General features: G+C 34.8%; 1 protein-coding gene across 7 annotated transcripts in view; it reads left to right on the top strand.

The window, feature by feature from the left end:
• The window catches only part of KIAA0825 (KIAA0825 ortholog), a 245,961-nt gene that overhangs the window by 129,065 nt on the left and 92,861 nt on the right, over positions 1-24,035 (top strand). For all 7 annotated transcript variants that reach the window (XR_014846836.1, XM_085042658.1, XM_085042656.1 and 4 more), the window contains 2 exons: positions 1,652-1,807; positions 6,791-6,885. Coding sequence is in view for 6 of the 7 variants with exons in the window: in XM_085042658.1 (XP_084898784.1) it covers positions 1,652-1,807; positions 6,791-6,885 (251 nt within the window). In the remaining variant the exon portion in view is untranslated. The remainder of the gene's footprint in view (positions 1-1,651; positions 1,808-6,790; positions 6,886-24,035) is intronic.

Below are 24,035 nucleotides of genomic sequence, written 5' to 3'. Positions count from 1 at the left end.
TTTGCAAAATAACAATTGTATTTTCCCACCAGCCAAGCAAATGGTTCTTCATCTGGCAACACATGGACAGCTATTTCTAGTTTTGCTACTGGAAAAGCAGCACAGTCTGCTTCCGCTAGCTCTGTTACATCCAGAGGGCCAGGTAGCTTTAATGCTGTCTACAGATTTTGTAAAAGTGTGTACATGGAAGGCAGTATGTTTATGAAAATTTGGTAGATGTACAGAAATACCTTTTAAATAACTGTCTTCACCATGGCTCTAATGTCTTTATTATGGCATAAAGTAATGAATGAATGGCGAAATAAAAATCCAGGTATTTTTGAAAGCTGAAAAAAATTAAATAAGAGATTTAGGGTGTGTTTTCACAGTTGGTTTGTGATCTTGTTTTAAAACAATATTCACTTTTTCTTGGGTTTGTTTTTTTGGTTGGTTGGGTTCTGTTTTTTCATACACTAAGACAATTCTGTTATTCTCTTGGTCAGACGTGGCATTTGGCTGCAACCAGCAGAGAGATTGTCATTCTCTTTCTCTTGCCCTTGTGCTTCTCCACTCTTAGGCCCCCTGCTTGGTACTAGTACTAGAAATGTACTAGTACTAGAAATGTGGCTTGTTTATCTGGATGAAACCTTTCCTTTTTTCTGGCTGATTTCACAACATATGCTAGTGCCACCACAAGGGAAAAGCAGCTACAGTCTGTGTGAACTGAAAGTGAACTTGTGCCTTTCAGATCAGGCCATAGTTAGGTAAGTTTAAACAGATGATGAAATTATTTTAGAAAGACCTACTGATGGGCACAGGATGCCTTGGCAGGTAGTTTGCATGTTATGTCATCTCAGTAGTACTGCAAATAAAAGGAGCATTTGCATCCACCCATCTTAATGACTCACCTTGAGTACTTGCTCAATGTTATGGACTTCATTTTAATAATAATAAACGGTTTAATCACAGTAGTCTTTCCAGCAAATTGATGTGTAAATGTTTCATTATCTAGTTCTTCATAAAATGGTTCTATTTAATCAAAACACTTTATTGGCCTGCAATGATGGTTTATTTACATAGTAGCTGAAGAAGTGAAAACAGAAAAGATTGTGTCCAAAATAATCATGCATCTGTTACAGTATAGTTTCTAAAATTGCAATGCAAATCATAAACTACTTCTAGTCCTTGAATGCTTAAGCAGCTAAAAATAGTTTTGAAGAGTGGGAGAATATTTATTTCCTGTGTTTAAATGACTGGTTAGAACATGTTCATCAAAGAATTGATGTATAATCATAACAGTAATTGTTGAACGTTTTCAAAAAAGTTTAATTAGGAAGTAATAAAAATATTATTGTTCACTTCTACGTATACCTAACATATATATATTAAATGAGAACTTATACACATAATTTGATGACAGTTTCAAAACATTAAGTTAGATTGTTCTATTTTACTTCAGTTGGGTGCATGTTTTTGGAGATTATTTCTTGTTTGTTGTAAAATTATTCTGATATTCTTTAAAAAGTTTTATTTTTTAAAAGATTGTTTAATCTCCAGTGTATTAAAAGGAACTTCTATCAAGGATACTGTAAACTTATGCTTGAAATGTAGGCAAATTTCACTTAAAAAGCTAGGTGGCCTGCATGATTCTGTGGTTGCTTTTTCTTCCAAGGAATACTTGAAAGAGCAGCTGTCTCGTGAGAATTCTTCTGAGGATGGTGTTACCTCCAGTCAATGCCTGCCTTTAACGCTGAAGGGCAGAGAAGAGCAGCCTGTCTTCAACCCTTTTGAGGTGTACAGACAATCTTGTGCAAAAGTATTCAATCAGGTTTGTGAAAATCTGAATTCTTGGTTATACAATTTTTACTTGTTGGTCTTATTATGATCATGATAATGACAGAGACTGAATTTATAAAAATGGAATTAATTACATGTGTTCACATTTGATGAAGCAGAAAGGAATATTATTTATTGGGAATCTAATGAGGGTACCCTGTACAATAGCATGATGTTCAAAAAGCAATTACCATCCTTTTCTTTTATCGGAATTATTGCATGTAAGAGCAAATTGCATTTGCTTATACTTTCTATGTTCAGTATAGAGAAGGAAAGCCCATGGTAGCAATGACATTTATTGCATCTGTGCACTAGTACATAGGGTTAGTCTTATTCCTTTGAAAAATCGTGTCAAAACTCTTAAGTTCACATTTAGAATCTTCCTGGTAGGTCTTTCACAGAAATGTTGAACAGTTAAGTAAAGAATGCTTTGGAAATGCAAAGATTTTACAGAACTGTGAGACTAAGCAGGGGTAAAACACAAAAAAAAAAGAAAAGGAAGCATTAGTTTGTCTGTTTTCCCTTCAGACATGCTTGTAATACACAAAGATTATAATTTACTTATAGAATTTAGTTTCCTGATAATGGAACAGTCAAAGAAAAGAGATCTAGTTGCCTAAATCTCTGCTGGAGCATCCAATGACCAGTTCATTACACAGAATGCTACACAGTTTCTGATATCACTTTGATGCATTAAAAATCTTATGCAGTCATTTCCAATTTATTCTTAATACATCGTAAAGTTTTGATTCCAGCCCTCAATTCAAATATTTGAAAAGAAATGGTATTACAGTGACATGGAATTCACTTTACAGACTTGTGGTATAAATGTATCCTTTTTCAGTGCAGCTCTGTTTATATACAATATAATCTCGTGTCCCAGTTTGGATTGTTTTGGACTATTTCACCAGTTATATTGCTGTAAAATATAATTGTTTTTCTTACTTGTTTAATGAATGCTTAATCGTTGTCATGTTGCAATAAAAGTGTTAATATCCTGAAAAAGGAGACAAATACCAATTCCACAAGGCTTCTCAAGGCTTCTCACTCCAGAGAAATATGCTCCTTGAATCAATGGAATCATAGAATAGCTTCAGTTGGAAGGGACCTTCCAATCAAGAATCACAGAATCACAGAATGGTCAGGTGTAAGGGACCACAGTGGGTCATCTGGTCCAACCTCCCTGCTCAAGCAGGGTCATCCCAGAGCACATGGGCACAGGATTGTGTCCAGGTGGTTCTGGAATATCTCCAGTGGGGAAGACTTGATACCATCTCTGGGCACTCTGTTCCAGTGCTCAGTCACCCAGGCAGCAAAGAAGTTCTCCCTCATATTCAGCCCAGAAAGCCAACTTTATCATGGGCTCCATCAAAAGTAGCGTGACCAGCAAGTCAAGGGAATTGATTCTGCCCCTCTGCTCTGTTCTGGTGAGTCCTCACCTGCAGTGCTGCATGCAGCTCTGGGGTCCCCAGCACAGGAAGGACATGGACCTACAGGAACAAGTCCAGAGGAGGGACAGCAAAATCACTGGAGGGGTGGGGCACTTTACTTATGAAGAAAGTCGAAAAGGATTGTAATTGTTCAGCCTGGAAAAGAGATGGCTTTGGGGTCATCTAATAGCAGCCATGCAGTACTTGAAAGAAGCTTACAAGATGGAGAGGGACTTTTTACATGAGCATGTAGAGACAGGACAAAGGGGAATGGATCCAAACTCACAGAGAGTACTTTAGATTAGATATTAGAAAGAAATTATTTCCTTTGAGGGTGGTGAGGCCCTTGAACAGGTTGTCCAGAGAAGCTGTGGATGCCCCATCTCTGTAGGCATTCTAGGCTGGGCTGGGCAGAGATCTGAGTAACCTGGTCTAGTGAAAGGTGTGCCCTATCCATGGCAAGGGATTGGAAGGATATGATATTTCAGGTCACTTCCAATGCAAACCATTCTATGATTCTCTTCTCTAATTCTCTTTCCAAGCTTAATAATGCTGTTAAATAGTTCAGTTCCCTTTGCCATAAAATTGTACATTTATTTAGGGGTATGGGACTGTCCATTTATAAAACAGTGATCTGTATAGCTGAGTGTCTGGTTTCCTGTAAAAATTATCACCACTGCTTGTAGAAGATACCAGTGCACTGGCAAGGAACAATTATTCTTCTCAAAGGATGGATTTCTTCTTAAATTAATTTGTTACTGGTTGGCAACTGCCATGAAGATTAGGAGTTTATAACCCATGAATAATTTCTTATTTTCTTCAAGTCTGTTGTAACTAGGTGTGTTTTTAATATATCAGTCTATGTTTTATACTTTCATAAATTCTAAGTCAGAACAACCTACTGGTTTTACAACATATTTTGTCCATTAATTAATTATGTATTGCTTTTTAAAACTTTTCTCTCAGAAGGGCCAATTGGAATAGACATGATAATACTGCTTAGTGCTTCAGCTCTGAACAGAAAATGTTTGTTACACTATGCTATACAGTGTATTATATAAAACATAATATATAAAAATAATTACATAGCTGTATAAGAGCATGTCTACACTGTGCCGTGTAGACATATTCTTAGCTTCCACAGTAAATGATTTCCTAAAATAAATTAATTCAAAAACTTTCCAAAAGATAATTTGTAGTAAACAGTCTATGTATTCTTTGTTGGTATATGTAAAAAGTCACTGTACATCATTGACTCTTTTGTTGAAGAATACATTTAATGGAGATAGCTCAGTGTAGAGTTACTGTACCAGCTGTTGATTGAGCTGTGGGTGGGGGAAATGGCAGGAGCCCGAGGCAAGGGGCAATGAATTTGCCTCATACCTTTGCACAACAAAGTACCTGTGGCACCAGCCAGGTGACCACACATTCAGAAACATGGCTCAGCCAGAAGACACCAGGCCAGGGAGCACTTAAACTGTGAGAGTGTATAATAGCACAGGTAGGAGCTAGAGCTGTTACTCTGTTGCTGCGTCATGATAAAATTACTTTAAGCAACCAGACATCTGAGACTCTCCTTTGGGAAACCTTGTCTGACTGCACGGAGTCAGTCACGGAGTGTGTAGGGAGTCAAGCGGGGAATCCATCAACTTATTTGCCTGATGTGAAGGGCCCTCAGTCCCAGCTAAAGTCTCTTGATGGTGAGAGTGTGACTGCCAAGGTGCTCCTGAATGGCTACAGAAAACTCCTTAACGGTTTTCTTCTAAGGTTTTGCTAATTTGTCCCATTCATGTCAAATTTAGCAAGGTACTTAATCGTAGTTTCTATGAATTTTATTTCTCCTGAAACAAGGACCACTGAACTGCTCTTCAAGATCAACTAGCACTTTTGTTGATGATAGATTAATTTCTTACCTTCCAACTGTCTACTTCAGAAGCAGATTCTAGGAATTGTGTAATTTCTGTTAACAATTTAGCCACTTCATCCTTATATTCTTGTCAAGTCTTAATCACCATCTGGCCCTAGTAACTTGTTGCTCTTCATTTTATCAATTTGTCCTGATAATCTGTGCTAGTGCTACTGCTCCTCTGTTGTCTAGTAAGCTAATACTGCTTCTCTGTTGTCTAGGATATACAACAGTATCAATCAATGCTAGAAAGGAATTATTTCCCATTCCTGAAGTGGCTTTTTTTCAAACTAATCCTTTATTTTTTCACAAAACCAATCAGTCTGTGAATTTTTATGTGTCAGAATTTTTATCTGGTATGCTTAAAAATTTTCCTCTTTGTGTTCATGACTGTTGCTACTGACTGTTTAGCTTCTGCTGTTATCCCTCTTGATTTTGTAAGTACTTCCTCCATTATCTATTTTTAATTCAGTGTAGAGTGAAGAACAGTATCCTGTTTTCTCCCATGTTCATCTCTCACTGTTGCCTTAGTTGAATCTTTTCCCTTTAGTTCTTGTTTATCAGATGTTCTCCTTTTCTTATTCATTCACTTTCCACTTTCACAGTGGTTTTTTTTTTTCTTGTTACCTTTATTTCCCTTCTGTACTCTGTATTTCACCTTTGTTTTTCTACTTTACTTATCATGCATACCAAATATGAGGGTTAGGGAGTAAATTGAGTAAGGAGAGGGAAAGAAATAAAATAAAGATGGAAGGAATAGGAGGAATTGCACTGATTCTGCTCTCCCAGAGGAACAAAGTGCTGTCTGTAAGAAGAAAAAGATGCACTACAAGTTATACTTTACTGTTATTCAGGTTTATTTCCATTGTTTTGACTTGCTTAAACTTTTTTTTTTTTAACTATTCAGTGCTATTTTAGTGTAACAAAAATAATTTTGTCTTTATTTCCTCCAAAGATTGTTGAATTATAGTCACTACTTGACCATTGCTGACAATGAAAAGGAATATTATGCAACAGGATTTACTGTTTTGTAAAGATAAGAATGTTGTGTGTGGGTTTTTGTCTGCCAACTCTTGTTGTAGATTGCTTTTATTTATTACATAAGAGATCTGGAGTTACATGTGTTCATATTGTCTAGATCTAATGCTGTTTATAATAACCATCTGGTGACTGGAATGCCTTACAAAACAATAGACAACTACACCTTCACTCTAACTATGATACAGGTTACTTCTTGAATTGCAGCTATAACAAGTTTTTCATTACAAACTTTTTGCTGACAGCAGAAAATGCAAATTGCTGTTACATGAAAAGTTACCAACTATTTTGCTTTTTGGACGAAGAATCAAGCTCTCAGACAAAGTAGTTGATCAAAATGCCATCAAGAGTTGGAAGAACAATGGTTTAAAAACCTGGTTTATCTTTTTATAAATAGTGGCTACATCCCTAATGAATTAATTATTATTAATTGCTGTGTTATTGGAATAAAAACCTTCTTCTCTGGACATGATTGATATCATCTTTCTAAGTCCTCATTCTAGACCCCCCTCCTTGGTTAGTATACACAGCTGGAACTTTAATGTACTGATCATATTAATGCTGATTAATAACTAACTAGCTTCTTGTCATGTATCAACAGTCAGCCATTACTGAATGGAACTGGGATTGGTCAAACTTGCTGCCAGGTTGTTTGGGACTGAATCAGATGGCCTTCAGGGTGCTGCTGACACACAGGTAATGAGATCCTGGAAAATAATCACATTTTCCTTTTGTCTTTTTGACTTTGTAATAGTGAATACACAAAGATTTTACTGGTGAATTTTATAAAATAAATTTTGCATTTCTTTTTAAAGATGCAATTTTAAAATGGAGCTACTTTTTTCCGTAGTATTTGATCCATACTCAGATGGCTTTCAATTCGTATTTTGAAGAGTTTAATTTGTCTGAGACAGAAGTATATGACTGTATGTTGATACTGCACTGAAATAATGCTTTGGAAAGAAATTAGTAACTTTTGCAAACCTGTACTACTCCAGGAAATTTCAGCACAGAATTTAGGAAATGTTTACTTCAAGTTGCAAAGTATCTTAAATTCAGCTGGGGACATGACAAGTGTAGCTAGAAATAGAAAGTGTTTCTTAAATAGTTTTTAATTAATAAAACTTATTTTAATATTTTATTGCCTTTTTACTTTTAAACTTTTATTACTTGTGAAACGTAACTCAATTTTTAGGCCGATGTGTTTACTGCAGAATCAATACTTATTAAATTCAGAAACAAAGTTCTTAAATTCAGAAAAATTTAGATGGTTTTTTTTTTTAGTATTTGCCACTTGGGAAAGCTGGAAAATCTACATGTTGCAAACTGAACTAAAACATTCCCCATTTTTAATTCTAAATCCTCCTGATGACATCTAATATGGTCCTGTGAGTCAGCTTTTGAAATGGACTGCTTCTCTATGTAGAAACTAGAGTGACAATTACAAAAGTGTGTGAATTTGCATGTCAAAAATATTTTGGGGGTTTTATCCCATTTTCTCAATTTATCATTAGCAGTTAGTCTTAAATATTTAATTCTTCCTTCATTTCATATATAAAATATTTGTACAGTCTATACCTAGTCTTCTGTCTTCATTCTGATAAGATCACTTCTTTCCCCACCCAAATTGTTCTTTTCCAAAAGTTTAATTGCACAAAAATATTGTGCCAGCAAAAATTTATTATTCTGTTATCTTCTCGATGTCATCTGTTACCCATTACCAGTCAGGATGTGAAACTTTAGAGAGTTTTTGGTCTGTACCCAGTGGTGTCATTTTTATGTTAAATGTCAGAGACAATTCAGTACTAATTTTTTTTCTCTGATGGTTCTCCTGTTGATTGCTATCTCATGTCCTTCACTGAAAATAAAGTTGTTTGTCCTTTTAAAAGAGACTGTCATAGAAGCTCTTTAGACTCAAACTGGTTCTTGAGCTTCACTTCGTGTTGTTGTCATCAATATGAGCCAAAGGGAGCGAAAGACTGCTGTGATTTGCGGAGGAAACATTTTGTGTGGGCAATTCATATTCCCTGTTCTCTCGAAACACATTTTATTTTTCTTTTGATCTTTTTACAGAGGTTAGAAAGAAGTCATGTGTATGCCTCCTCTGTCCTTTTCTGTATTTCACACCCTTGTCTTATCATTTATTTCTTTTTATTTAATAAATTCCCTGATTGTTGTCATCTTTCCTAATTTGGAAATGTCTTCATTCATTGCCCTTCTACATGGTATGGAAATTCTCATCTAGAAGTGACAGTATGCAAGCCATTAATAATTAGCTCATGGATTTAATACTTCAATCACAGACCAACAGATCGTTTAGATCCACTGTAATCATAAAGTAGAATAACTGATCCAGTATCTGCCATAGCAACCAGCATCTCCAACACAGCTTGTTTTTATGTGACTGTTTTTAGCATAGCTAAAGTATGTCTGCTCATACTTTCCAGCTGACCAGGACAATTCTAGCTGTTCTTGTGGCTACTGAAGCAAGCTTTGCCATAAGACTCAAGTGAGCTCTATCTTTAGGTGATTCTTCACAATCCTTCCTAGAACTGCATAACTTTCAGCCTTACTTGTGCTTAGGAGTTAATGTTCAAGCTGAATGAGTGTATGATTATTTTGACCTCCCATTTATGATGGACCTATTTTGTTTCTACTTCTTCTTCTGTTTGCTTCCTGAGATGAATTAAACAAAACCACAGGCAGCACTTGAACTGTGTAAGAAAAATCAGTTTATAAAGTGGAGTGCCATAATATTTTAATTACTCCTTTCTTTGACACAGGCTCAAGCTTTCCCTGAATAGTTACGTATGTGCAGACAAAAATATTTTTACCAGTTCACAGTGATGTTGAAATTATGTGTATTTCCTTTTTCTCATATTTCAAGAGAAAATACTGTCAGTTGCATATGAAGTAAAAAAAAAAGCATGGTCTTTCAAGGGAAAAAAAGTGAAAATGCTTAGGGGACTCATTTACAAGGGAAATGCTCCCCTAACCTAGTTAATGACTGAGTTAGGTGAGAGGGTGTTATGAGAGCTTTATCCCAGAGCCAGCAAGTGTTAGGCAAGTTAATTGGTTGGTGGTTAGGGGAAAGTAAAAGGGTTTTAGAAGTAGTTAAAAAGGGAATGAATTGTTGTCTGCTACTCATTCCTGGCTTCACACGTCGATGGGAATCTAATCCATGCATTCCTATGATCCTCAAAGTGAAAGTGTCTAGGAAATCTTTCAATTTAAAGATGTAGATGGTTGTAAAGCCCCAGACTTCTCTCAGAGTCCCTTAAAGGGGCTCAGGTGGGTTTATTTATGTACCCTCAGTTAGACGCAAGGGAGAAATACTGACAAGATGCTCTGCAAGAGTCAAACCAACAAAAATTTAACCGGCATACTTGAGAAAACCAGGGAACTTCAGAAAAAGTTTTAAGCAGCATTGACTCAACATAAAGCATTTCACAAAGCATTAACTTACCAAGCTCCAAGTCTGTTCAACTTAACAAACTCCAACCCATCCAGCTTTAATTTACTTAAACTTCAAGAAGAAGGAATTAGAAGAAAGGAAAAGAGAAAAATAAGAGATATAAAAAAGAAGAGATACAGTTACTACTCTGGTTCCTGCAGTGTTTCAGGCTAATACGGGTTTTGGGGTCAAGACAGGTGCTCGCCTCATGCTCTGGCTTGAGCACCCTTTGGCATTCCTGGGCCCTTCCAGTCTGGTAGCCACTCTGGGGCTGGATTAGGGGCTCCAGGGGAAGCTGTGGAGCATTGTCTGCGGGGTGCCAGGGATTGGTGGCTACTGCAGGGCTGGGATACATAAAGGCTCTGGGGAGGGGGGAGTTGGATGGAGCAACACACCACCTCTCCAGTCTTGCCACTTGCCCCACACATGTGTCTGAAGTGTTTCAAGCCAGCAAATCTCCTCACAAAGTTAATGATACTATTTTATTACAAGGTTATATAATATCAAATGCTATCAGTAAAAGCTAATAAAGTTGAGCAGCAAAGAATAACAGGAAATTTAATGTTCATCCCTTTCCCAGTTCATACCTTTAGAACCTGTAAAAAAGTTTTCCTTATGGGAGAGAAAGGGTTGTATAGTGGATTCCTTTCCTTTCTAGATTTCCTTCTGATTTCCATTTATATGTGTGTATATATATATATATATATATATATATATATATATATTATATATATAAAATATATATATATTTATATATTTATATATTTATATATTTATATATTTATATATTTATATATTTATATATTTATATATTTATATGTATGTGTATATATATATATAAATAATAGGGCTGTGTATATATTATACAGAGAGAGTTCGAGCTGCAAGAGTAAAGTTAAAACATATTTCTCAATTATCCTTGAAAATAGTATGTTTAAATAATAAGACCACTAACATTCAACTAACCTGTGAACTTGATTTACACAAGTTTTAAAAAATATCCTGCGTGCTTACACAGATACATGCTGCTTCTTCAAGTCTTGGATTCACTTGTACATCCTTATTGTACTCCAATAACAAATGAACATTCCTTACCTTCAATACATATATTAAAGCAAGAAGAGCAACTATTATTTAATTACCTGTATCTCAACTTTTAATTAATGTAAGCTCATAAAGTTAGAGTTGTTATTGTCTGGCCAAATCAGCATGTTGAAACCATGGAAGAAGTACTTAGCAGTAGGTGCAAAGCTGGTGTGTTGTCAACACTGAGGCACAAACCCAGAACACAGTACCATGCCTTATCTTTCTTGTTTATGTACTTTCCTTTATATATAAGGTACATTTATGACCATTTATTTTCAGAGAAGTACCTCAGCAACTTGTACATGGTTGTAAGATACTATTATTTTGCTGGGCTTTGAGATGTGACTTTCCTTCTGCAGTACAGGACTTCTAGACACACTGAATACATTACGATAATGTAGTGACATTCCTATCACAATAAAGATGAGAAAAAAAGGTGACATTTTTGTAATATGTGAAGCCATTATCCAATATTGCAGTAATTTGCAGTTCTGAGGAGGAATGACTGGGATTCCTTCCTCTGCACTTAGGGAAGTTTTGTGGAGCACTGGTGTCCATGGAGGGACAAGTAGTGATTTAGTTGGAGTGATGTAGATCCTGGTACAGAAACACCATGGGAGCTATAGGAACAGACAGAGAAGAACTCAGGACTGGCAAAATAGTCAGGTACAAGGCCTTCAGCAGAGAAAGCTTAGTAACTTAATAACTGAGAGGGGAATGTGTTATTTTTACTGTAAGTACATCTTGGGAGAAACAGTAACAGGTTTGAAAAACTACAGAAATTAAAACTCATGTTTGTTCAAGTGGATAAGAAATGCTATAAAAATGCCTAGCCCAAAAATTAGATTATGATTTCCAACAGATAAGCCAGTGTAGCTCAAGAAGAACTTTCCAGAAAATGTTTATACAGTGATACCAGCTTAAATAGTTTTAAATTGGAACAGGATAGACCATGTGTCTAGTCAAGTTTTGGCCACGTGTTCCTTTGATAGATGTTCTGAGCTACCCAGCAGCTTCTGCAAACAAGTAGAAAACATGGAGTTGTTTATATATTGGTTTTAAGGAAACTATACAAAATTAGTAAGTTTGGTTTTTACTAAAACTGGATAAAATATGTAGCCTTTCTAGTAATGTTTGCTGCAAAATATACAGAAACTCTCAGATTCCTTGGACTACAGATTTGCTCATAACATAGTCCAGACTGCGTTCTTTTTGATGAGCTACTGCGCTGTTTACAAGTGAAACTGCTTTTTGGATAGGTAAAAACTATCATTAGAAGGAAGGTGCTGTCCTAAGATTGAGAAAATCTTGTACCTAGTGTCTCTTTTTAAAAATCTTTTTGGCTGTATTGCCTTTTGCAAATTCATTTGTTAATATATTTGATTAAGCTTAATAAAACTGAAGTAAAAAAATCTTGTTTAGAATTTTGAATGATTGCAGGGCAAAATTTGCATAGCTCTTGTATATTCTAGTGAATACACAGACACAATCTGTTGAGAATGATAGCCATATGGTGAACTATTTATAGAAAATGTTTATATTCATTGTGTTGTTGATTATCTAGATATCCAGAAGATCCTCTTTTAAAATCTAGTTTATCAACACGTGGAAAAATTTGTTATGTGGTTTTGAAACTGAAAAGAATGCCAGCAAACTGCATGTGTTTTGTTGTCTGTGAAAGATTTTTTATAAAACTTTACAAAAGCCTGGATCTGATAAAGAAGTGGAAAAAAAAACCCCACAGGGTGTTAAAAGGTAGGCAGTTCTGTAACAATTTTTTTTGCGGGAGAAACAAATGATGGAAGAGCAGTTACTGACATGATGCCAAGAGAGAGAGCTTATTTGCATGGCAGAGGATGGCAGTCTTACATCTTTTAGTGTACTTTTAGATGCGTTAGTCTGTCTTCTAAACTGCAGTTGCTCCAAGACCTTTTGTATCCAAATTTGCTGGATACTGGGAATTCATATTGTTGCTACAGCTACAAGTCAACTATTAATGATGGTTGGTGAAAAGCTAGGGTAATACTGCAGTAATCATCACCTGCTTTGCGTTACTGTAATTGATGCCTTATAATGCATATGAGAACAGGCTTCCCAAAATGCATGGGAAGCTGTGAAAGGCAGTATCTTATTGCTCCTGTATCAAAAGAAGCAGGTGAAAGGTATTAATGCATATTGTACATCTTTTGGTTAATCACAAAGTCAGGCTTAAACCCTAGTGCTGGATGTATCCAAAAAAAGCCAATGGGATTTGGAGGAAAATCTCACTTTGACCTTTGTGGGTAAGCAAGGATCCTGTTCCATAAATGAGTTGGTCAATAACAAGGTGTATGTCACATCTGTCACCATAAGGATTATCCTTCATCTGCTTATCCTCGTCTGACATAGCTAATCAAACCGTACTGTGACCTTAAAAAATCTGTCAGAAGTAGGCTTAGTTCCCTGCCTGGCACTTCTGAAGCATTGGTGGCAGAACATACATCACTAAGCAAAAGGGAACAGAATTACATACTGTTTGACAGCCACTGGAGCCACTATTGTATATACAGTTACAGAATGAATTTCACAAGTAAGCGGGTCTAAACACGAGGCTCCCCATATGCAGTACACTTTTCTGATTGTTAGCAGTCTTTTTCTTCCGCAGATATGTTGAAGAAACATATGAATGAAACTATATTCTCTGATTACAATTTCCAGCAGAAAATCCTTAAAACAAAGGGATTGGCATATGCCAGTTAACTTTAGTTAATACAAACTCCTTTTTAATACTTGGAAGTCTTTTACGGTAAGGCCTTTGCCAACATGGGGTATGAAACTATATACTTAAAATACATAGCTCTCTTTTAATTAACAACTATAAAATTGCTTAAATAGGGTTCCATGGTAATCTGATGCTTTTCTTGTTGCTCAAAACTGACCCCTAGAAAAAGGGAAAATAAAACAAATTAAAATGAAGGCAGTATGCTGGTACATCTTTTTGCATTCAACAGTAGTAAGCACAGCTTGTTGGCTGGAGCATAGGCCTGTGATCCAAACCTCTTTCTTCCACTGATTTCTCACAATATCTAGGTTCTCAATTTAAATTAAGTTGTATTTGTCCACATTTCTATGTCCTTTGCTATGCTTTTTTCTTGGTTTAGGAATGGCACTGCACAATTAAGTGCTCCTGCTGAGACTCTCCAAACCACTACTGCTCACTTGCTCTCCCTTCCTCCTTCCACTCCCTGCGGTGATATGAAGAGGAGAATTGGAGGCACAAAACAAAGATCATGGGTTGAGACAAGAGTAATTTGCTGGAAACAGCAATGAAAGAAGAAAACGAGTAGTAACAATACTAATGACAGAGGGTACAAGAAACAGGCAAACAAATCACATGGAAACCCCCTGGCAATAGATAATACCTGACTACTTCCTCCACCACACCACACTGTCCTGGAAGAGAACTATTTCCCCATCCCCAGAAAATTACAGAAGGTTAGGTACAGAGTAACTTTAAGGTCTCAGCCATGCCCCCTCCTGGCTCCTGCAAAAATTAACTCTGTCCTGCCCAGAACCAGGACAGCTTTGAGAGGAATACTGCTGGGTATATGGAATGCATTGTGTTAATAATGCATTTATGTTTTTATTGTTAGGATTCATTGGTTTCTTTAAAAGCATGTCTTTTAAAAGAAAAGTCTTTTCATAACTAGGTATTTCTGTATGCTAAAAATTATTACTTGGAAGTGTGGCACTTCAACATTTTTATCATTATCTAATTAACCTCCTGATTGGTATCCTGTGACTTGGCTGACTTTTCTTAAAAAGAGGTATTTCCTTTCATCTGCAAATATATTGCCCTCCTTTCAACTCTGTCTCAAATGCTGTTCTCACTAGGCATTCTTAAGTGGAGATACTCATGTTTGTTTTTATCTGTTCTTTACTTTATCCTGTTTCAGACCCCTATTGATCCAACCTTTCATTCTTAATAGATACATAATTATGTAGTGATTGTAAGTGTATACAAATGTGTAATTGTTAAATATATATTTAGGCATTCAAAGTACTGACTATGCTACCTGTACACAGTGGCTTAACTACTCATCTATAGTAGAAATATCTATGTCTTGCTACAACTGCAAGGGAAGATGCTTCAGGACACAAGTCCTGTACATCAAGGCATTGTTTCTTCCTTTTGCTGCTTTTAGATAAGGGATTTTTCAGCAAAGTGATAGTAATATGAAGTAATTCAATTTCCACACAGGGATCTCAATTTCTTTGCAAGCTGTAATGAGTTGAGACATGCAAGTCCCCTGTAAGGCAGAGGGAGAAGTATTAATATCAAAGTTAAATAGATGGAAAATCTGGTCATACAAGTCACCTTCTTCTATACTGCAAAATTAGTCTGTAGCAAAGCAAAGAGTAGAAACTAGCTCTTTTGACTAAATTTAAGCTAAAAACCTACCATATAGTAGCTTATCTGTGGTGGCTGTTGCTATGCAGAGTTCCTTTTCGGCAACAAAGGGGAGGTGAATTACCTTACATTCATTTTAGGGAGTGGTAGTCCCATTAGTTTTCCTCTGGAGGAGATGGGGAAGACTGTATGCTTTCTCTTGACCTTGAAACCTTCACTGTTGCAAACAAAGCCAGTATTAAGGACTGGTGGTGGCTACAGTGCAGATCCCAGACCTGTGTAGCTTTAACAGTTGTCTGTTAGAGCTACGACTTTCCCAAATTTATTGGCTTCTCATGTGGCTTTCCTGGATGAACTTCTGCCTTGCCACGCTGACCCTGCTTAAGAAAGGATGACAAATCCCAGAGATCTTCATGCTTCTTCCTCAAGTCCAGTTGTTAATGTCAAACTGACCTCAAAAGTTTTACAATCATGATGCAGCTACAGCAAAGTTGGTCAGTTTCACATGAAGTCTTAATAGATTTTCTGAAGTAAATAGTAAGTTTAAAATCTGCCCAGACACTGTGATTTGGGGGTTTCTGATGGTGACTGATGATTCAACCCAGAAAAACTTTTTGATTGGGATTTTTTCTCACCTTTTAACTTCTTTCTAGGGTTTAACAACAAAATTTAGTCTTTGTGAAGAGTGGGAAATCATTGTGCATCCTGCTTCATATACCAAAGAGGGAATTAAGAATTGTCATTCTAATAGTTGACACTGTAAAATGTCATTGAAGTAAGCTTTTTTATGTTAGTCTTTAGATTGACAGGTTATGACAAAACTGCATTCATGTTGCTTGAATACATCTTTTGTCTAGTTTTACATGCTTTTTGACTTGTCTAGAAAATGACATATTGAGGTTTTCATTAGCCTTAACCAGGTGTGATTTTCTTTATGGAAGATACCTTGGTAGGACTACAGCTGAAGGCGAGTAAACCAGTGAAGCTTAGAAATGCCACAGCCCTTCTTCAGATGGTAGCAGAGAATTGAAAGACTCATTAATCAACAGCCAAGTCACAGATGTGATGGCTTTCCTGCAATAGCCAACAGACTGTGAAAGTCACATCCAACATGCAAAACTGTTAAACAAGGCACATCTATAAACATTCTTAAACTTTTGTCTTTCCATTTACTTGAAAAACACAGCCCTTTCATGTGTTCGTTATTGATTTCTTTTTTTTTTAACAAAAACATTTTTTGTTTGTTTCCCAAGTGAACACTCTTCAGTTTGGGAAACAAAAGTAACACCTGATACTGTTTTCATCCTTTGCTCATTTTAATACAAAACCAAATTCATTTAAATGGAAACACAGTTTGGTTGCAATGATTAATGTAAATAGTTTTAATATTATTAATTTTTGTACACAGAAAATGTGCACAGAAACTTTGACAGAAAGAAATTAATATGAGGATTTTCTGCATATGAATGACTGGCTATTTTCTTCATGATTTTCCAGTACTTTACACTACTACAAAAATTATTTGGAACACAGATTCAGTTATGCTGTAGTGCTGCAATGTACACAGTCACAAAATGTTTAGTTAAATTACTTAGAAGATTTTATTAGTTAATCAACCTATACTGGATTTTTCACCGGCACTGATGGGAAAAACCCATAATAAGAAGCCAAAGAATGAAATCTCCATGCAGTTTTTCCACATCATGCTTCCACAAACTCTCTTGATCCCGTGGAATGAAGGAGAATCTAGTCAGAGGTCTTATACCTCCCCATCAATTTTTTTCCCTGAGATTATTTTTAAATTGATATATTCCCTGTGGATAAAAATTAATTTTACTCTGTCAAAGAGCAATGAGTATGAATTTGTTAGAATTTTTGTATTTGTTAATTCCTTGGTCTCCCTAATTTTCATATTTTTCCAGAAATGAATGTTCAATATAATAAAAATTATTATTTAAAATCTGAGGCAGATGAGAACAGTCTCCCAGCCGTCATCTAGGATGAGTAATTTCTTAATAGCCATAGTCTGATCTTACATTTCCCTCTGTAGAACACGTCTTGCTTTTGATCTTCATCTCCAGAAATTAATTTTAATTTGCAATCCATACTCTCCACTTTTTTTTTTATTTCCAGGATTGCCAGTTGCAAAGTTATTTTGGTCTTACTCAATTTAAGTCAATTGAGCTGCATGTAAGTATAGTGCCTGCTCACTCAGTAACACTGTAGTGCACACAAAAGACATGGAAAGAGTGGTGCTGCATTTATGGCAGTAATAAGGTCTTAAAACAGTAGTAAATCAAAAGTAGTAACTGCTTTGCCTTTACGAGGTTATGTAAGCAGATATTTGAATATACCTCTCTTTAAGATATATTTGTAACAGATTTTATCTATTTGCTCAAATGTAGTGCTACTGTTTGTTATTGGAAGGCTTGTTAAGGCATATACAGCTATCATTTTGTCATTTTAGAGAGAACTGTTGTTATTTCACTTTAACAGCAGTTATTTTGCATTTTAAACAGACTTCACTATTGGGATCAGGGACAATTTTAGTTTTGTTTCAAGTTTGACCATAAATCATTGCCTATATTTTTGCTCATTAGCTTCCTGTTGTTGCTTTAACTCAGTAATTAAACACCTCTGCAAAAAGACCCACCCTCTAGAATAATACAGAAATTATCCTTTTAACTGTACGAATAATGGCTGTGATAGCTGAATTTAAATGCCACCAAACTCTTCCAACAAAATGTTAATGAAATTATATCAGTCAATAAATATAGTCAGTAAAATAACTATAATGATTTCTCTTGGGATAATTACATGGGTAATTTAACAGCACATTTGGATAAAAACTGAGAGCATTTATTTGATACACAGTTAAACCTCTGTGAATGGTATATAGAAAATAAAAGAAAAAAGAAATCTTTCAGGATATGTAGTAGCTCTTTAACAGTAAATTTATTTTCCATTTCTGTCTTATTTTCAGTATTGCATTGATGTTTCATATGCAGTCACTGTCAGATCATGCAATAAAAACTGCTAGTGGACTTTATAGTCTCTTAAGAGAATGGAGAGACAATTGGGTATTTTTTTGCGTAGCTCAGTGGAATATCGTTGTTGCTTAAGCAAATTTGATACAGTGGTTTCAGAATTAAGCATTAAAAATGAATGGTCATTGATCTGTCTCTCTAAACTATGCCATATTGTCATAGTTCAAGATGACCTATGGGATTCATATGCTATGAAGTTATGCTCACAGATCATTTTCCAACATCATGCACAAGCCAGATAGGTTGGACATTACTGAGATAACCAGCTTCAGGCTGTAACTTTATGAGCACGAAAGTTTCAGAGGTACTCATCCAGCAAAGGGTACTCCTTTTTTTTATTACTTTTTCACCAGGAAAGGTGTGAGTCTAGAAAATAGTTTGTGTGAATGAGGCATTCATAGTGTCTTCACTATTGGTAAAATTTTTTTGTAGAAAATTAACATATTCTGAGGTCTGAAAAGACCATACTTTAGTTTACAGCAACATAAAGGAGTTACTCTCATACTTTCAGAAGTATGTGTTGCCAGTTTGTTGTTTACTTATTGATATTTATTTCAGTGAGGATTGAGCTTCCTTTGCAGAAACTGTCCTCCTTATACCATGATATTTTAATTCATCCATCAGTTTGTGACATTTCCTAATGTGGTTTTTAAAATTTGTTAAGTTTAGTTTTCTGATTTTAATGTATTTATACTGTCACATGCTGAATTTCTGTACATGGAGTTTAATTACTGATTAATCTTTTTATTCCATCCTAAAACATAATCCTGAATCTGCTCATTCATGTCCTGAATGAGTTGTCTCTGTGAAGTCAGTACAATAACTTCAATCAACATGTTAGACTAGATTGTATGCCTGCAGTTTTGTGGCATGAGAAGACTACTTCAAATTAATGGTGTTTCTTTGGCCTGTATTTTTAATGTATTTCATAAAGTGACTGAAATCTGAAAAAATGATGTGCTTGTGCCACGGTACATGGTCTGTATCTTGTCCATATAAGTGCGCTGAAAACACAGGCTTCTGAAATTTTAATTAAAATTTGAATGGTAGCTTTTATGGGGACTTACTAGGTATTCTGAGGATGCAGAAATCTTTTGTTGTAAAATAAGGCAATAGTGAACTATACCATTAGACCGTTCACTAAATCTAGTCCATGCCATGAGCAGTTTTGAGAGATTATTCTTTTCAATTTGAATCAGTTATGATTTAGTACAAATTTTTCTTGAATGTCAGTAACATATGCTACATATCTGTTCATATGAGGACAAACCTATGTCCAGACAATATACTGTGTTAATTGTTTTGGAGCAGTAGTGTGTTTAACTGAGTATTTACCGTGATGCAGCAAAGTAAAATTTAAAGAAGTGCTGCTCTATATATCAAGTAATACACATTTAATCTTTGGTTACTGTATCATCTATTGGTTTGAATTAAAAAATTGTTAGAACAAGTGAAGTTTAAATGCACTAGTCCTTCCCACTGGGCTAAGAAATAGCAAAGCTATGGTTTCACAAATTTGATGTCAAATACTCCTGCAGTTAAGGTAATAAAGAAATTCGTATTAGGTTTTCCTAATGCAGTGAAATAGCTTAGGAAGAAGGATAAAGAAAGATAATTTTTCTGCTGCTTATAATAATTTTTTCATCATTTATTGAAATTATAAATAATGGGACTGAAACATAGAACAAGCTTTGGCATAACTGAATTAATTTTAAAAGGACTTGTTTCTTACAGGGAGCATGCACCCTGTGAACTGAGTGGATTTTTTCTTTAATAAAATTTTCTCAGCATCAGATAATGACATAAAAATAACGCTTTTAAATCTTCTGAAGCAGACTTGTCAAATTCTCAGTAGCATCTTGTAATTGTGAAAACTAAAGGGTGTATTTTAACTCTCCTTGGTTACGCATCTATAGCAGGTCCTTCTCATGCTTATTCTTCTCCATAGTTTTAAATGCGTGGGAGAATTTGATCAGTGTCCTTTTTATATTCAAAATGAGTCAGCTTCTGTCTCAAAAGTGTCTTATTGTCATGATGTCACTGCATCTCAAGATTTGTGACCTTTTGCTCCATATGGATTCATGGTAGACCTTGTGTTTTTGCAAACTAGGTTGCTTTTGTTCCCCTGCTAGGGAGTATCAAAGCCTTTTGGACTAAAGTTTTACGTGCTGGTTTTTAGGTTTGCAAATAAATAAATAGAATAAAATTAATATAGTAAAAGTACCCAACAGCAACTGAAAACACCCAACAAAGAAACAAACCTAAAGTTTATGTATAAGAAGGACCGCCAGATGTCGCAAAGACATCGTTGATGAAGTGGTTTTTTATCCAAAATGTGGCACTTATATGAGGAACAGTAGTATTGTATTGGAGAGTTGCAGAGGCCATAACAGGTCAGTGAAATGTCCTTCAAACATTTGATTTTTACTTTTGAGAATAGGCCAAGATGAAAAGATAACCACATATCTGACATTGACATTGCTACCATTTAGACAACCGATGCAATTGCCTCATTCAATGGGCTCAATCAGATCTTTATTACTTTGAAACCTACATAAGAGATTTAATTTTAGTGGGTCTTTCTTATAAAAAATTAAGGTTCTGAACATTATCAGATCACAAACTTCTAAGTGTAAGATTATTATAATATATAAACTTTTATTTTCTCCTTATTCCTTTAAAATGTCAAATGCTATTAAAAACATTAACAAGAATAACAAGTAGATTTGAAAGCATTTGAGCTGAGTTGAACAGCATGTGTAAATTGGAATAAAACAAGTTGAACTTGGAAATAAGTATTTGGTGGTTGATTTTTTAATTGGGACAGAATGAGTATGATAGTGGATAAAGTGATTTTCCTTATTGAGAGAAAATATATTGTTTTTCAACATGTCTTTAGTATGAATGGAAGCTCTGTCAAAAAAAAATGAGCGGCATATAATATCTTTTAAAAGGTAAATTAACATAAGTATATCACTTCGTTTATGGATCAAATTACCAAATTTTGGTTTTATTCATAATGTCATAACATTTATATTTAAAAGATAATGTTATTACCTTTGTTTTGTCCTGGAAAAGCCTAATTTTAACTGAGTTAAAGTGTATTTAGAAGAAGAAATTCCAGTGCAGAAAATTAAGTCCAAAATATGTATCCATGTGCAGATCTTAGTCAAATCCCTAGTAATTTTAAGTACTTGAAATACACAATTCAACAAGTAAGCTGCTATATACTTGTGTTTAATGGGCTCTGCCTGAGTATATAGAAGCTGTCAAGATAAAATATGGAACATTCATCATTCCAATTTAATTATGATTATTCTCAAAAAATAAAATAATGTGTGTCCATGTGATTTTGTGTTGTACGTGAAAATCTTCATTGCTAAGACCGAATTTGATTTTGTTTTGTATGATTCTTGCTGATTTCTCTGTTACTTGGGCACATGTGCATACACCACTTAAACAGACAGTATATAAAAATCATACTGATTCAAATGTTGAAGATTTTCAAAATGTTCATTTAATTTTTACTGAGTACATATATATACACACTTTATACACATTTTTGCTTTGACATGCTATACGTAATAAATTAGTTAAATAGTTTCGCATATATATATTTTCGTAATTGTTATTACAGAAGTTAAATGTGCCCTGGACTTTCCTCTTACTTAAAATAAAATGCTTGTTGAGAATTGATTTGTGAAAGCAAGCACATCTTTATTATTATCTTTTATTATTATCATCTTCATTATCACTCTCTGATTATGATTTTGATGACATCTTTTTATTGTACTTGTGATGTCAGTGGAGTTCCGAACTCAATAGGCAATTCGTAACTTAATCAACATAGTTGCTTAATTTTCCATAGATATCAAATTCTTTGAAGTCTTTGTGTGACAATGGAGGGTTTCTTAAGGCCATGGGGTTTTAAATGCGAATAGATTTATGTGTGTGTTTGTGTACTCTGCTTATCAGCTACATACATATGGAATACTTTTGTCTTGTTTTAAGACTTTATGTATATTTAACCTTTATTTTAACTAGCAGGTTGTAAGATTTCCATAAAAAATAGATGAGCTTCGAACTTACTGAATGTTATTGGTGTAGCACAATCAAACACTTCTAAGGTTAACGAGAACATATGCCTTATTTTTATAGTTATATTAGTAAAATTATTTAGCTTAGAAATGGATTTTGTATCCTGTTCTCTGTATGAAATCAGAATTTACAGTTTTTGAAGAGCAGATTACAGGTTTTGTTCTCAAAGCTGAAGTGGGAAAAAGACAAATAAGTATTTATATAAACTTTTTGTGCTGTGAATAAGATAATTGGTGATAGCAGCATCTGTGTCTTCTTTCTAGAGCTAAGTTGATCTGGAATGTATTACAATTTTTTTGAATGTTTTTACTTTCCTGCATTTATCTTTTTAAAAAATATAACTTATATAGGTGTTACCCAAATTACATCACACACAATTCCTCAATGAAATAAAAATTCAGGACTTGAATGACAGTTTGGCAGGGGGAAGGGAGGGTATTTCAAGTGGTAAAACCATGCTCTGGTATCAAAGATGGAATCCATCCCTATATTGCATAGCTTCCTGGTCGTATCTTTAAGCCTCATAGTAACAAAGAATATTTATTTGTTGCCAAGCTATTGTAGGATTTATTTCTGAAATCAAATCCCACTTACCAAGAAAATTGCATTCTCTTTGTCTCGCAGAAGGGTATACTTCATCATGGCATATTTAGTTATTTGGTACTATAATATTGTTACCTTGCTTGAAACACATGGTCCCTCTTGATATACAAGAAAAAACTGAATCCATTTCAATAAATTAATAGGTATGAGAATCCCAATCCATCGTTCTTTTCAGAGGTTCACATACATTGTAATGAAATGCATTAGGAGTTTTCTTCACTTGAAATCCAAATGAGACCCATTTTGGCTCACACCCTTGACAGTCTCTATTATAAGCACTGCTGTCTCCTGTTCATGTGTGGCCTTAGTAAAATGCTTCCTTTGTAAGATGCACAGAGACAATATAATGCCATGAAAGATGAAGGTGTCAAAACACAAAGTTAGAAGCAATCTAATCAATGCCTCCTGATTTAGCCTTTGAAGGCTCTCTTCATTAAAAGTCTTTAATTGTGAGGCTTATCTTGAGGTAGAGCTGTTACTTAATATTTTTCAGTGTCATTCTTTGGACAGTCATTTGTACCTTTTAAATGTAATTTCAATATTCATTGTGTCGTAAATTGGATGCCTTGTTAGCAATAGTGGTGGTGTGAATGACTTGCATTCAAGTGATTGAACGTAGTAGTGTATAAATGCTTGGTTCTCTCCCCCTGAAGGGTAATGTGTTTTATTTCTCAGTATGTCATTATAAAATATATGGTTTCCATTATGAGTCCTTTTACTTTAATGTATAGGAATGCAGGTTGGAATATTTTAAAATTTTTAAAAAAAGGCTTCTAGCTGAATCTTCCTGAACTTTTAAAATTTTTCAGATTCAGTGCAAACATTATTAATCCTATCTAAATGGTAAAAAATGTGATCTCATGTTATGGTGTTCTAAATACATTTTGAAAAGGTATGAGGTAATAAAAGATGGTACATAGGCTTTTTTCTTTACAAATGATCATAACATTGGTAGTGGTTGGGAGAAAGCAACTTCTGGAAATCAGTTAAAAATAAAGTACGTATGAAAGAAGATAATTTGGAAAATGCTTTTTAAGAAACACTTTACACCTTAAAACTTCTAACTTAAAAATACACGAAAGCCTACAATACAAGAAATCTTTTTTTTTTTTTCTTTGTGAGCCACATGATAGATCTTGTTTTTCAAAAGTATGCATATATATATTTT

Source organism: Lichenostomus cassidix, chromosome Z (assembly GCF_008360975.1).
Source record: "Lichenostomus cassidix isolate B80296 chromosome Z, HeHo_3.0, whole genome shotgun sequence".
NCBI classification, from domain to species: domain Eukaryota; kingdom Metazoa; phylum Chordata; class Aves; order Passeriformes; family Meliphagidae; genus Lichenostomus; species Lichenostomus cassidix.
The sequence above is the reverse complement of the archived record's forward strand: the minus strand, read 5'-3'. Positions and strand labels throughout refer to the sequence as shown.